Genomic DNA, 15452 nt, shown 5'->3' with positions numbered 1-15452 from the left:
TGGTGGGAGGCTTCGGTCATGGCTAGTTATATGGTTAGTATGGCCCTAACGGCCAAGAAATTAGACTGCATCATCACTTACCACTAGAAAAGATTAAAGTCACGGGCTAACTTGTATAAAAAAAGGCTAACATCCTCAAACCAAGCCCCGCCGCCTTGGCTACGACCATGATCAATATCGAGTGGGTTTCGGCTACGCATTGCCGCAAAAGGAAAATATTCTTTCTACTGGACATAACGTCAGTGTTCGGTTTCGCCAGCCAAGTGCGAGTCAGACTCACGCACCGAGGGTTCCGATTCGGGTATTTTTTTCGACATTTTACACGAGAAATCAAAAACTGTTATGCATTAAAAAAAATATGCATAAAAATAAATAAAAATCTGTTTTAGAATGAACAGGTAAAGCCCTTTCATATGATAACCCACTTGATATATGTAGTTATCTTACTTTGAAAATTGAAAATACTAATATTTGTTCATGAACACATGACAGACGGATAGAAGGACAGATGGACAGACGGACAGACGGAAAGACAGACAGACTGATAGACAACGAAGTGATCCTATAAGAGTTTTTTTTGCTTTTGAGTTACGGAACCCTAAAAATATTTAGTTTTATTTGCCCCGTATTTTATTTTCATAATTACCGGTTTCTCTATCCTGACATACGGGGTAACCAGTAAAATACGGGGCCTCTGGCAACCCTATTCGGAAAACACTGTCACATTCAAGTTAATGTCAAATATTTTGTTTTCAATTACAGAAAGCTGCATCAATCATTATTACAATATTTTCTTTGTTGTGATTGGCTGAATTTTTGAGTTTCAGCCAATAAACAGACTGTTTGCTAATTAAACGTCATAACAATATAAATGCCAGAAAGTTTAACCAAATAAAACAAACTTAATGAGAACCTAGTGAGAATGCAAACGGCACACAATTTATAATACATATTATGTTAGTCGTATATAATAGATATTATAGTAGTCGTTCACTTTGGTAATAGTCAGATTGTCATCAGTAAAATTGATATTGGTCGATGTATCGTAAATTATTGTTTCGGTGACAAATATTTTTATTATCTATTTATCTTTGAACAGAATGGAATAGAATGAAATGGAATGGAATACAATGATAAATTTTTATTCCTGTAAACTTTTAGGTAAACTTCAAAGTGTTTTTGGATGGTCAGAAAAATTTACCACTGGTTCGGAATGCCGTTCCTACGTTTTCTAGGGTTTCGTACCTCAAAATGAAAAACGGAACTCTTATAGGATCACTTTGTTGTCTATCTCTCTGTCTGTCGTGTGTGTCAAGAAAACCTCTAGGGTACTTCCCGTTGACTCAAAACCATGAAATTTGGCAGGTAACCTAACTGCGTAATTTTGGGTAGTTTTTTTAATCGATAAAGAAAGTTTGCGACATTGTTCAATAAAAAATTTGGATTCCAACTCCTCAATCCTGATGTTGCAGGGGACCTGACTACTAAAGCTAATGGGATTTAAAAAGTGTCGATTATTAATTGATATTGAAGGTATCTATACCAAGTAAACACTTTGTCGTTGACCTCAACCCTGATGCTGTAAGAAATTGCATTCCTAAATCCTGGTGATCCCTCGGGATTTGAAAAGGATAATCCGTTTAAATATTCTTACGTGATACAGAAACAAGTTGCATCCCGGGGACGGGCTATTACGGAGAGGCAACTTTTGTTCTGGGAAATGAAAGGATCGGGATTTTTAAAAACCTAAATACACGCGAGCGAAGCTGCGGGCATTAGCTAGTTGTAAATATGTTTACAAGCTACTATAAGATAATAGATAAGGTACTTATTTCCTTATATTTTTAATGTATGGCAGCGCGCGGTTTTAAATTATAAATTGCACGTCCTGTCCTTTTCTGTAATACATTTTTTCTCAATATCTACCGCTTTATCTCATAGCAAGAGTCTGTAAGACATAATACAATGAAAATAGTCAAAATATAAAATTTTTGCAGTTTCCACGTCAGTACCTGTCGAATTTTTCTAACAGTGTAAGCAGCAGAGCTGAGTTTACCATCAAGTGTTGATATGTGGGTGTTCCATAGAAGCTTTGCATCTAACATTATACCGAGAAACACGGGGTTCTCCTTTATTTTCAACATATGATTATTTATCAATGAATTTATGTCATTTAAGGTCCTGGTATTGGGCAGTGTGAATTCAACACACTTAGATTTCTTTGCATTTGGAAGTAAATTGTTAGAAATAAATCAGAGAGTGACCTGTGATATGGCATTACATATAGTATACATTGTCAAAAATTATAATATTAAAGCTGTGCGTATTGCGTGAGGAATAGGTTGCAAGAGAGTTGCAACTTGCAGGGTTTGATGCATACGCTATTGCCAGCAAACATGAGACATATTTTTATCTACAGGCAACGTCTGAGTAGGTAACGCATACGTCTAACGCAAGTTGAAATGTATTTAGTTAGACCTATCGACAAGTTTGGAGTCGGGTGCAGTCTAAATGTGGCCCGTGTGTTTAGACTGTCCGTTTCTGTCAGTTTCACGTGTCGTCCCCCGCACTTCACCACCCCGCTTGCACAAATCGAGACAGCACGAAATTTTCAAGATTTCTGGGTGTAATTTCTGGTTTTCGTAGTTCCCACATAATTATAACAATATAAAATATATAACGATAATTTTTTTACTACATAATATTCATTAAATTTTCTAGGTCTGTGGTTTTTCCAAATTTCATTAAATTGCTTCGTTGTCTAGAAAAACGAGCACAAAGTTGGGCCTTTTTTTAAAGAAAAATACAAATTTTTGAGCCCCTGTAATTTTAAAACTACATATTTTTAGAAAAATCTAAAACACCACAGACACAGATATTAGTTTCTAGACTATGTCTGCAAAATTTCATGGACTTTGGTTGCTTAATATTCAAATGAAATGGGAACTACGATTGTATGGAGTAAGTGACGGAGAGAGCTCTGTTAACCTTTGTTTAACGTAGCCATAGTCATTTTATCCTTATTTTTTATAATGTAATTATGTTTCATATACCTATTATTTAAGTACTTGTATGTATCTATTATATCTGTTAAGTCTGTTGTAATATAAAGTTTACCTGTTATACTATATAAATGTTGTGGACGCTAGTTATTGATATACATATCGGTCATGTAATAGTTTGTAAGTTAGTATATATAAAATGTTAAATATGTATATTGTTAGCGTTCCTTGATAAATAAAAAAAATAAAAAAAAATAAAAAAAATAAAAAAATGCAAATTTCAGCCCGATCCGTCCAGTAGTTTGAGCTGTGCGTTGATATATCAGTCAGTCAGCCAGCTTTTACATTTATAGATTTAGATAATAAACTTTGCCGTGTTATACCCGTAGACTCAAATCGAGTTCATTTAACCCGTAAATCATGTGGCAGATGATAAATACAGCCTTTTGAACGAAGGTGAACCGAATACTTGCATATTGAACACCGTGACTAATCTGCGCATTCATTAGTCTGTTGGTTGTCTTCGCTTATTTGTCTTGCGGGTGGGAAGATAGGACGTAGAACCACAGTGTAGCTTTCATTACAATATAATAAATCTTAATTGCGTAGGTTAGGTTACTTTAGATGCGCAAGAGTGTGATTATCTAAACCTATAAAACTGATTAATTACTGAATGCTTAGTGTAATTATGGGTAGGAACTTACAAACATTTACTTACCTATGAAATTTTAACTTTCATTTAGACAAGTTATTACTTAATATTACATTTTACACCTTCCCGCTTTAAAACTTTAGTGAGCAGAATAGGAAGAATACGAATTACCGACCGAAATATGTTTTTTTTTTAATTTTATGTAATTGATTTATTTCCTACATTTTACTAAACAGTATCAGTACCATTTAGTCAAGAAAGCTAAATGATGTATCTTCGAATGATCTGTTTTCAAATGTGCTACTTCAACTGATGCGTTTTCGAAACTTCATACTATGCGATCTACTTTCCAATATTTAATTCCAACTATCACAACGGATCTCTACATTAGAATAATAAACAAAACAATTGTTAATAAAGAGGATGTTTCTAAAAAGAAAATATTTTTCTAGAATACGCATCAAGCCAAGTCAAAAAGAATACGGGAGACAACAGTGGCATGCAAAGAATTGCACGAAGAATGAGTCGGATCCACGCTACGTGCAAAAGAAATGCAAATACTTGAGCTGCGGGGTTGTCCGAGACTCCGGCTTGCATACAAAAACTTTCTCTTTGAAACAAAAATGCTGGCGTTCCTTTTACGGCAACCCGGCTCGGATGATACCTTCGAACTTGCCAGCGGTTTTGCCAAATGTGATAAAGAAAGTTAATTTATCCTGATACTCCTTATTTCGTTGATAAAATAAAAGTAGTTATTGATTGAAAACTTTTTTTTAATGAAATAGCTTTGCGTTCAATTATTCTGACTATATATATTAGGTATTTCTAATAATGTAAATAGGTACTAAGTTAGATATTCTTATACTCATTCGTTCACTTTTTATACCTCTTGTATTAGACTATTTGATTGCCTCATAGGTCTAAAGTGTAGTACTGTAACTAATTCAGCTACGAATCATAAAGTCCCGGGTTCGAGTCCCGGATTCGACCAAATTGGTACTGCATATTGCGTTTTTTGATCAGAAATTCTTAGAAGCTGCCCGAAGTTGGAAAGTTGGTGATGTCACACTCCTAGCCTAGGATATCAGAAATACAGAATTTGAATTAAAAAATGCAAACAAAACGCAAGCAAGAGTTAGGAAAGTAAAGTACGAGAGAATACATTTTCAATAACAAAATGATATTTTATTCACGCTAGCTTATGCCCGCGACTTCATCCGCGTGGACTAACCAAATTTCAACCCCGTGTTTTATCTCTTTAGGGGTAGAATTTTCAAAAATCCTTTCTTAGCGGATGTCTACGTTATAATAGCCTATCTGCATGGTTTTCAGCCCGATCCGTCCAGCAGTTTGAGCTGTGTGTTCATACTCGTAGATCAATCAGTCAGCTTTTCCTTTTGTCGATTTAGATAATTTTATTTAAACGTAAGCGTGTTAGACCGTATATAAATTTGTCACATCAGTCTGTGAAGTTTGCTCCTTTTCTCAAAGGCATTTCTAGTTCTCGTCTCATCGCTAAGTCGTCGGAACTTTGTCCGACGTCGACGGAAACAAAATGTTTCGCGTTTCATACTCGAGCACAGAGAGATGTCATATTCTAGAGCATGCAATATTCGCGTGAAAAATGGCTTTACCGTGATTAGTGCCCAAGGACACCGGAAGACAAGGACAGGGGGTCGCGCTTTTGGTAATCAATGTCGTAATGGCAGAAATTAACAACTAACTGTAATCTGTTGATAATTTACTTAGTCAAAAATTATTGACTAAAGTAATAAAAAGCTGTGATAGCTTAGTGGTGGAGACGTCCGCCTTCTTTCCGCAGGTCGGGGGTTCGATCCTGGGCACGCACCTCTAACTTTTCAGAGTTATGTGCTTTTTTAAAACAATTAAATTACACTTGCTTTGGCGGTGAAAGAAAACATCGTGAGAAAATCTGGATGCCTAAGAGTTCTTCAGTTTCTGTTCTCAAAGGTGTGTGAAGTCTGCCAATCCGCATTGGGCCATCGTGGCAGACTAAAGCCTACACCCTTCTCACTCTGAGAGGAGACCCGTGCTCAGTAGTGGGTTGGTAAAGGGTTGATAATGATGATGATGATGAAAGTAATAAACAGACGTGGCCTGTCCACTGTAACTTCAGCTGGCTAATTCATTGAGCTATGTCGATCACTCTGGTTTCCGACGAATTTACTGGTTACGGATTTTGTCCCTCAATGTTCCAGGGTTACGTCGTCATTATTATGAAGTCACGCTTTTAACCCGATGCATGAGATTTGCTGCTCTAGTAACACGACGTCTCTCTGCCCGAGCATTTGTCTCAAGTTCCCCCAAGTGCAAAAGAGGTGTTCCCCGTTACGTCTCCTGACAAGTGTTGAAATATTCCCTCATCTCCCTGCGCGTATTGCATGCAATTTGTCAAACACGTCGAATGCAACAACCGAGTTTGACAAATGCGAAAAGTTTTCAATTTCAAATTTTATTCGCGTTCTTCGTAAAGCTGATCATACACTTATCAGCACGCACCAAACGCATTTTATGGTACCTATTGAAAATTTAAAAGTTGTACGTCTAAGTTATTATATGTATACTAATTACAACCTGGCAGCCTCTTTAAAACGATGTAAGCCACAGCCTACAAGCAGTCGACTCCGACTTAAGAAGTCTTTTTTCAGTTTGCATCGTATCTATACAGACTCGGCCAAATTCATCATGAGACGAATTAACCTTAAAGCGCACCGAAGACCGAAATGTGCTTAGTGGAGAAGAACGAATAGACCATTTAACCCGTCTCAGTTAGCCTCAATTTAAGGTTACTTCGCCTGAAATTGCCCATATGGATAATAATCTACGAAAATAAAGAGTTGAGAGTGCGCAATTATCATGTAATTAGCGCATAATGTTGACGAAACTTAGGTAATATTAATTAGTAGACCGTATTCAAGAGAGATGCGATTAAAGAAAATGTTGATCGGTGTGCGATCAGCATAACATGGATAGATATTGGATATCACTCTCGTTTTTTTTCGGTCTGCTGCGAAAAGCTGCGAGGTAGTATATTGAAACTTTTCGATTATTTGTAAGGTTCCATTCGAGTGGGGTCAATAGCTTTCGGACGCCGACGAATCCAATAAAGAACCTTGCCTCGAAAAAATTTATGTTATTGACCGGATTATATTTACTGACGTGCGAGAGCTTGGAACTTATGCTAGACCAGAATAAGGTGAGCTGCAGCTTTCAAAGGAATCCGTTTCTATTAGCCTTTGTGAAGCTTATATTGAGGGGAGAGAAAGGTCAAGGAAAGTGGGACGGTTATTGATTGTTCCTCCAAACACCTTATTCGAAGCGTCAGCGATCAGTTCCCATAAAGGGCTCTGTTCTACATATTACGCGCTAAACGGTTTTGGATGGGTGTCATCGGTCTTATGATTTATGCTTACAAGTGGAACGACCTAGAGGGGACAGAATTTATTTGTAAACTGAAACACTATATTGTGAATTGAAACATTTCTTACACGATCAGCGTAACTTTCAAGTAGGTACGCTAGAGTGCATACTGACTGACCAGAAGCGTTTGCTTATAATAGACCAGCTTGGATTCGATTTTTAAAACCTAAATCCATCTGGACCAAGTCGCAGGCATCAGTTTTTAGGGTTCCATATTTCCAGAGAAAAAAAAATCCTTAGTTGCCTGTCTGTTCGTCTGCCAAACCTCGTCAAGGGAATCAAAACCTATACTCACATAGGGTACTTCCCGTTAACCTAGAATCATGAAATTTGGCAGGTACCAATCTGAAAACCATGAATTTGTGGTAACATTGAGTATTTTAAAACCATAAACGCATTGTAAAATGTCCACCGCTAGGATATCCTGGGCCATCAATGTGTCAACATTTACGTTTAAAACATCGATGTATTTAAAATAACGGATGTCTAATTCAAGCATCCTATTCTGTACGTTAATACCTACTGCTATATTTATACCACATTTCAAAAATTGGATAAGTATCTCAACTCAAGAATTAAGTAGAAACATATTATTTTCCATTGGAAAGAGTGAACTTTTAGGTTGTTTACATTTTTTGTTTGGTAAAGATCTTCAGGGACCGAACTCCTCAACGTAAAACAGTAAATCTGACCTGCCTGCGATCAGTTTAGCGGCCTGCACAGTATCAAAATTTTGCGACTTTTGGAAACTTTTTATTTGAAAAACTAAATACAATTACCTACAATGTTTTAGGAACTTTGAAAATAATTTGAAATTGAAACACGATGGAATACAATTTCCTCGATAGAAATAAATCCGAAAACTGCTACAATTATCTATTTTTTTTTAGTTTTAATCAGAAATCATACATGGCCTAAAGATCTCTATAACGTTCTCGTGCGAAGTCTGCTACTTGAGCAGCGTGGTGGACTATGGAGTAAACCCTTCATTATAAGAGAAGGTTAAGTGCTTAGTAGTGAACCGGCAATGGGTTGAGATGGTAATGAATAAAAGATGTTTTAGTAAATTATAGATATATTTCAAGGGCTTGCAACAACTTCAACAGGTATAGGCTCAGGAGCGACGGGAAGGTGGGCTCCCTCCATTTTAACACCATCTAGCCCAGCGCTGTACTTGGTAACATAAGTCCTGCCATCATCGCCGACGTAGGATACTTCTCCTTCAGTGACTAGCACAAGTCCATTGCCATCAGGTGAGGGTACGAGACGCCCGCGTTCCGTAACGATGGTTCCTTCCGCTGTTACGTACCGTAACTCGTACTGTCCGGATTCATCGTGGATCTCCGAGTGCTCAAGCGCCGGGAGAGCACGGATAGCAGCTAACTTATCACTATTTTCAGATGGGGCGGCTGAGGCGACAGCGATTAAGCAAAGGCTCACTAAAAGCTGAAAATTAAAACAATATTAGATACCTACTCATAATATTATCATACTATCACACTAATCACCCTAGTATTACTTAGGCGAAAGGTTATGTCTGTGTGTATGTATGTTTGTCACTCTTTTACGCAAAAACTATTGGACGGATTTGCTTTAATTTAGAATGGAGATAGCTTGAATACCTTGGATTGACACATAAGCTACTTTATCCCTTAACAGGGATCTCTCCGTCACTCGTTTCATACAAACGTAGTTCCAATTTCGTTTGAATATTAAGCAACCAAAGTTCATGAAATTTTGCAGACATATTCTAGAAACTAATATCTATGTCTGTGGTTTTCCAGATTTCTGTTAAAATATTTGGTTTCAAAGTTAAGCGGTCTTAAATTTTTTTATACAAATCTTTGAGCCCCTGTAATTTTAAAACTATTAATAATATTAATAATAATATTAATAATATTATTAATAATATTAGTAATATTTAAGTATTTTTAGAAAAATCTAAAACACCACAGACAGAGATATAAGTTTCTAGAATATGTGTGCAAAATTTCATGGACTTTGGTTGCTTAATATTCAAATGAAATTGGAACTACGATTGTATGAAACGAGTGACGGAGAGAGCCCTGTTAAAAATACTTGGTTATCGTGGATTTCTTAAACATAATTTAACCGGTTAGTTAAATAAGACGATGCCCGCGCACGAATTCGCGGGCAATTCATCCATATAATTCTTACTATTACTTACTTATTATTTATTACTTTTGAAAATGCAAAGGTGCAAAGGGGTTTAACGGGAAACCCTACTTTTTAATAGCAAACATGCAAAAAGAAAGTTTTTGCAAATTTTTCTACAATGGGCATAGTCGACATCCATGATAATATATTTTATAATCAAAATATATATATTGAAAATAAAAACAAAAACAGAAAATATAATAAATATAAAATCAGAATAAATCAATTATTATTATTTATGAAAGAACACTAAATATAATAATACTCACCAGATTCATTTTGATTAAGAAGGTACAGAGCTAGTAGAGCGACGAAGATGTGTTAACAATAATTGCAGTTTCTAAACTGATATCGAATCAATAGAATGTATTGCTTATAAAGGTCCTAATGAAATTAGTGTAATTGTATAACTTGTAATTCTTAATCACAAGATTGGGAAATAAAATATTAGAATGCAATTTGCGTACCTAATTAATATTACCTCAGTCGTTAAATTAATGCAGTCTAATGGACTGCATTTTTCAACATTCCAATATTACGTACCTATCTAGGTACCTACTTGTTTTTAACCCCCGACCCAAAAAGAGGGGTGTTATAAGACGAACTTTTAAACGGCTGAATGATTTTCTTCTATAATAATAGCTAAGAACACTCTCGATCAAGCCACCTTTCAAACAAAAAAAAAAACTAAATTCATTTGGTTCATTAGTTTAAGAGCTACGATGCCACAGACAGATATTCAGATACACACACGTCAAACTTATAACACCCTTTTTGGGTCGGGGGTTAAAAATAGGGCTATTTTTGGGCGACCTGACACCTGCCACGGACGTCGAAGCCTCGACGTATTGTCAGAAGTTCCCTAACTGTCGCGAACTGTGCTCACTCCGGTAGCACTATTCACTGATGACAAGTGTAAATTAAAAATTTATAACACCCCCGACGATCCAAAGTATTTGAGTTTTCCAAAACATCATTTTCAAATAAATAATAATGTATTTAGGCAACGTCCATCTTGACAGCTTGACATTTGTCTATTGACATAATATTATGAACCTAACGGTTATCTAACCTTCTTTTCTACAAGAAAACTAGAAAAGAGCTGATAACTCTTAAACGGCTGAACCAATTTTTTTAGATTATAGCTAAGAACACTCTCGATCAAGCCACCTTTCAAACAAAAAAAACTAAATTAAAATCGGTTCATTCGTTTAGGCGCTACGATGCCACAGACAGATACACAGATACACAGATACACAGACACACAGATACACAGATACACACGTCAAACTTATAACACCCCTCTTTTTGGGTCGGGGGTTAAAAAGCAACAGTGTCAACTGTCAGTTTCATTCATATGAAGAGGAATAAAACGAGTCATAAATTGCAGCTGTCTGTCTGTTTGGCGATCGAGCTTCGGACGTTTTTGCTTCGGACAGTATTGAATCCATTTTTAATTAAACGCCACGGATAAACATAGATGAAATTGCAAACCGTATTTTTGCTTTTTTACCCGACTGCGGCAAAGCCAAAAGGAATGGTTATGATTTTAGCAGTCTATGTATGTATGTATGTATGTATGTGTGTGTGTATGTTTGTATGTTTGTTTCCAGATTCTGTGTGTTTCACCGTAGCGCCTAAACTACTGGGCTGATTTTAATGAATGAGGTGTCAATCGATTCGACTATGTTGGCAGAAAGTAGAGACACGAATAGATTTTTAGATTTTTCACGCTTCTCTACTACAGAATCTGATCTTTGTACCGCCCGAACAGAAACTCACATTTCACCTAGATGAAACGTGATCTAGGAAAATCTGCACTAAATTAACTTTACGAGCAATGAAATTATTACATCTCGAGCAGCTTCCCAGATTAGAAACAGTGATAAGAATGCTAATGGGAACGAGTTCAACGTTAATTGATGATAATAGACGCACCAACTCGGTTGACACTAACTACTTACACCGTAAAAGCTATGAAGGCTGTAAACACCTAATTAGATTTACCCCATTAGCGCGAATGGTCGTAATTTATCAGGCCCACTATGTTCGATGGCCTATTTGATACCAATACACATACATATATTTTGTCATACTTTATTATTCCTTGAAAATCTGGATAATTTTACCGTACCCACTCTCTAAACTTAACTAAAATGACAGTATTCTGTATTATTATCCCTTTTATAATGCAATCTGCAGAAAGGGAAAGCTCTAGATTAAGACCTATCAATTTTGTTTCAAGATTAAAACAAACAGAATTTGCTAAATTATTCTTTAGGTATTGTATATTGTAGGTACATCCATTTTATTAGTAGATTATCCATCGGTTGGTCGCTGCCAACCAAGTCAGTGAGTCTATCAATAGCTAATTCTTTTTTAATTTTATCACCACTAAAAAGTGTTAAAAAATAGATCTAAATGTCTCACGCGATTTGCGTTTCCCTTTCATCAAAGCAAGCGGTTCCGGGCGTGTGGTTTATAGTTTATACGAGAAAGCTGGTGTAAATCACGCCCGCCCTTTGATCAGGCCTCCCTAAAGCTCATATCCCCTAAGGGCCAGCCTTTTCCACTTTCACGCATTTGAAGTTTAGGAAAGGTATGCCCGAAATGTTTTGTTGAATTTGCGCCGAGATTGGGAAAACATTTCGACCTAGAAGAAAATCTGTAGACGCGTGCATTTAAATAATTGTTTAGTACTTACTCTAAAGGCGGCTACATACGATCACTTTTCCAAAGGGTTGCAAAAAAGTTTTGTTTTTTAAACAAAACATTTATTGAGTGATTAAAACATGTTTAAAACTGTTTAACTGCTTTTTTAAAACAATACCAAGATACCAACCCTGCTTTTCACTGACAGTTTTAACTTTTAAAACTGACCGTGAAAAAATATAAGATTATGTAGCATGAAACTGTGATTGTCAAAAAAAATATTCAAATAGGTACGTAAATGAGAATCTAAGAATTTTAATTATGTGTTATGTGTGTATGATCTTATACATCATAGGAACTGACTGACTGACATTATGACATATCAACGTATAACTCACTAGCGACCCGCCCGGGTGGACATTCAGGCAGCGTTCGCGAGAATCGTTAACATACGGCAGTTTTTTCGACGCCTTACTCCACAATTTTCACTACCACGAAAAATCCTATCTATTTTCCGGGATAAAATATAGCCTATACGGATTCGGAAGAATCCCTCTAAGTAATGGTAAAAGAAATTTTGAAATCGGTCCAGTAGTTTTAGAGCCTATTCAATACAAACATACAAAAATACAAAGGTTTCCTCTTTATAATATTAGTATAGATTATAACTCATACCACGCTGTGCTACGTGCGAAGTTGAAATAAGAGCTTTTTAAATACGCCACCAGATGTCATTCTTATAGTCAATTCTTGTTAACTCCAGAAACATTCATTATAATTTTTTGCTCGAGGTTCAGTTTATCTCATTTATGGTACCTACTTACAATTATAATAATATAGCTCCCACAGTTTCTTTATCACTACTCCGATCAAAATATCCTCCGTATTTTGAATCGTTTTCGTAAATTGGACGACACTCATAAAGATGAGAAAGTTTTGTGTTCGCCACATATATCAGTCGGCGTCCATATTCCATATTTCGATTACATTAACCGATGAAAAGTTATTACAAATATGAACACGCCATCACAAATTATTGTTATGATTACAGCGATATAAAAAATCAAAGATACGCAGTTCCGTAGAAATGTAATTCCTAAAAATGTGCCCATATTCTTTTACTTTAAGTACAATGTTATTTTTATTAACTTCTTGGGTCTTGGATAAAAAGCCATGACTTTTTTGTAGTTTTCTCTTTTTAAATGAAAGCGACGCATGTTTACGCTAAACGATAATGTCAGAATGCCCGCCATTACAATATATGTACTTAGCCAAGTTCTTATAAAGCTCAATGTATTTTAATTTCATACTCAATGCATAAAATTCGTTGACGTCATGGATTTTCTTGCTAAACGCCATAAATAAAATGCGAAGAGTCCCATACAATCGTACAAGAAATAAGACTTTTTTATTGGTGGCCATTTTTAAATGTGTATTATTTGTTGTTAAATAAGGGCAATAAAAAAAACACATTCTGGTCTCTGGTCAACTCTCACCGGTCATCAACTCAACTATCACTCGGCTCACAGGTTCACGAGATACATCCCGCTGACAGACAAACGGACGGGCAGACGGACAGTGTAGGCTTAGAAATAGTAATAGGGTCCCATTGGCGCCCTTCGCGTACAAAACCCTAAAAAGCCAAAATCGTTTTCACGCAAAAAGACACTCTCGGCTCTCAATCTAACCTCTCATTTTTTGGACACTTTTTATGCAAAACCTTATAATAGGTGTATTATTATACTTGCATTTTCTACATCAGTGCACTTAACAGGGCTCTCTCCGTCACTTACTCCATACAATCGTAGTCCCAATTTCATTTGAATATTAAGCAACCAAAGTCCATGAAATTTTGCAGACATATTCTAGAAACTAATATCTGAGCCTGTGGTGTTTTAGATTGTTCTAAAAATATGTAGTTTTAAAATTACAAGGGCTCAAAGATTTGTAGGTGAATTTTTAAGACCGCGTAACTTTGAAACCGAATATTTTAACGGAAATCTGGAAAACCACAGGCATAGCTTATAACGTTTGTACAAAATTCCATTGAGTATGATTGGTTAGTATTCCAATGAGAGACGAACTACGTTTGTATGGAGCGAGTGACGGAGAGACCCCTCTTGAAATAGGCGTTCCGCCATTACCGCCATCAGTATTCCGTCTGAACTGATGATTATGCCAATGAGCCGATAAATTGGCCACATTATGGCCCAGTTGACGCAACTTGCACTATCACGACCACTATTAGTGGCCGGCCCCAAATGGTACATTGTTATCATATCATTATCAATATTAAAATAATTTGACTCCGGTTCAGTCCATATTTAACAGGGTTACTGATCAAATATAACTTCAAAGTAGAGCTGTAGCGAACCGTATGTATTCGTTACTGAGTAACGGGTGCGCCATCTAGTACCGAGTACCGAATCGTTACTCACAAATGCATCTCGTTACTCGCACTTTTCGTCGTATGACCGTTCCTATGGTTCCTACACTGTTTCGGTTCACGCAAGTACCGTAGATACGTGTATTGAAACGTTTGCTAACCGTATGTTTTACGCGCAGGCGCGCTCATTCGGTGAATTTAAAAACGTACGTTACAAAGGCCGATGTTTGTTTAGTTTATTGTTAAAATTTTAAAAACGTATGATTCTGTTATGGTATCGTTCAAATAACCATATGAGCTTATAATAAGACAGTTATTTGGAAATTACAGAAAGATACTCTAATTTTATTTAATAGTATAGATATTTAACATAAGCTCAATCTCAAGGTTAAAATTTTTAATATTTTAGTAGATTCCGTCAACAGTTCATTTGTAGTTCTACACTTATTAAATCAAACTAAATTGAGAATAACTTAAACACACGTCTGGTTCAAAATACGGAAAAGTGAGAAATTGCACCTTACGCAGCTTTGTATGTAATGTAGACCTAAGTATGTTTTCTACAAATTACGAATGTTGCGACGCGGACGCCGCGACATCACACTGTCGTACGCAATACGACTCGATTCGTTCATCTTACGTGGTATCAAAAGTAACGAGTAACGATACGATAGTAACGAGTACTAATTGTTATAGTAACGAATGCATACGGGTACGCTCGTTTTCGTTACTTTTACACCTCTACTTCAAAGGCATGAATCATTATTTTAACCAACAGAGTCTAAAATATGCTTTTTTTTTCTCTCTCGTCTGGCTTTACAAAGATTAGCCAATTTCAAGTTTATAGTTATTTGTAACAATTTAAGGAAACTACACAAGTATGGACCTCGTCTGTGCCGGCGCCCGCCGAGACACACGCAGCACCCCCTTAGAGCGCTTCCCAGTCAGTTTTAACAAAAAAAACATTCCAAAAAGGCAGAACACAAACACAGACGAAGTCCTCCGAAAATATGCTATTATCAAAATGTTTCTCTAGTTCACAGATTAAGAGAAAAAACTACTTATAAAACAAAGAAAATTACACAGAAGAAGGTTTTTAACAGAAAGTTAATCGTTGTGATATTCAACTCGGAATAATATA

At 36.2% G+C, this 15452-nt stretch overlaps 1 protein-coding gene and 1 long non-coding RNA gene across 2 annotated transcripts; one reads left to right on the top strand and one right to left on the bottom strand.

Moving 5' to 3' along the window:
- The first annotated feature begins 4392 nt into the window (after positions 1-4392).
- LOC123872142 lies at positions 4393-14687 on the top strand. Its single transcript, XR_006797413.1, has 3 exons — positions 4393-4405; positions 5456-5457; positions 14284-14687. It is a non-coding gene; the product is annotated as an uncharacterized LOC123872142 (long non-coding RNA).
- On the bottom strand, positions 8164-9634 carry LOC123872139 (larval cuticle protein 65Ag1-like). Its single transcript, XM_045916296.1, has 2 exons — positions 9543-9634; positions 8164-8541 (listed from the first exon to the last, which is right to left on the bottom strand). Exons 1-2 carry the CDS (start codon positions 9549-9551, stop codon positions 8176-8178), a joined length of 375 nt encoding a protein of 124 aa, XP_045772252.1. The 5' UTR covers positions 9552-9634; the 3' UTR covers positions 8164-8175.
- Positions 14688-15452: the final 765 nt, after the last annotated feature.

This window comes from Maniola jurtina, chromosome 14, assembly GCF_905333055.1.
Source record: "Maniola jurtina chromosome 14, ilManJurt1.1, whole genome shotgun sequence".
In the NCBI taxonomy this organism is placed as follows: Eukaryota; Metazoa; Arthropoda; class Insecta; order Lepidoptera; family Nymphalidae; genus Maniola; species Maniola jurtina.
Note: the sequence above shows the minus strand (reverse complement) of the source record. Positions and strands in the feature narration are given on the sequence as shown.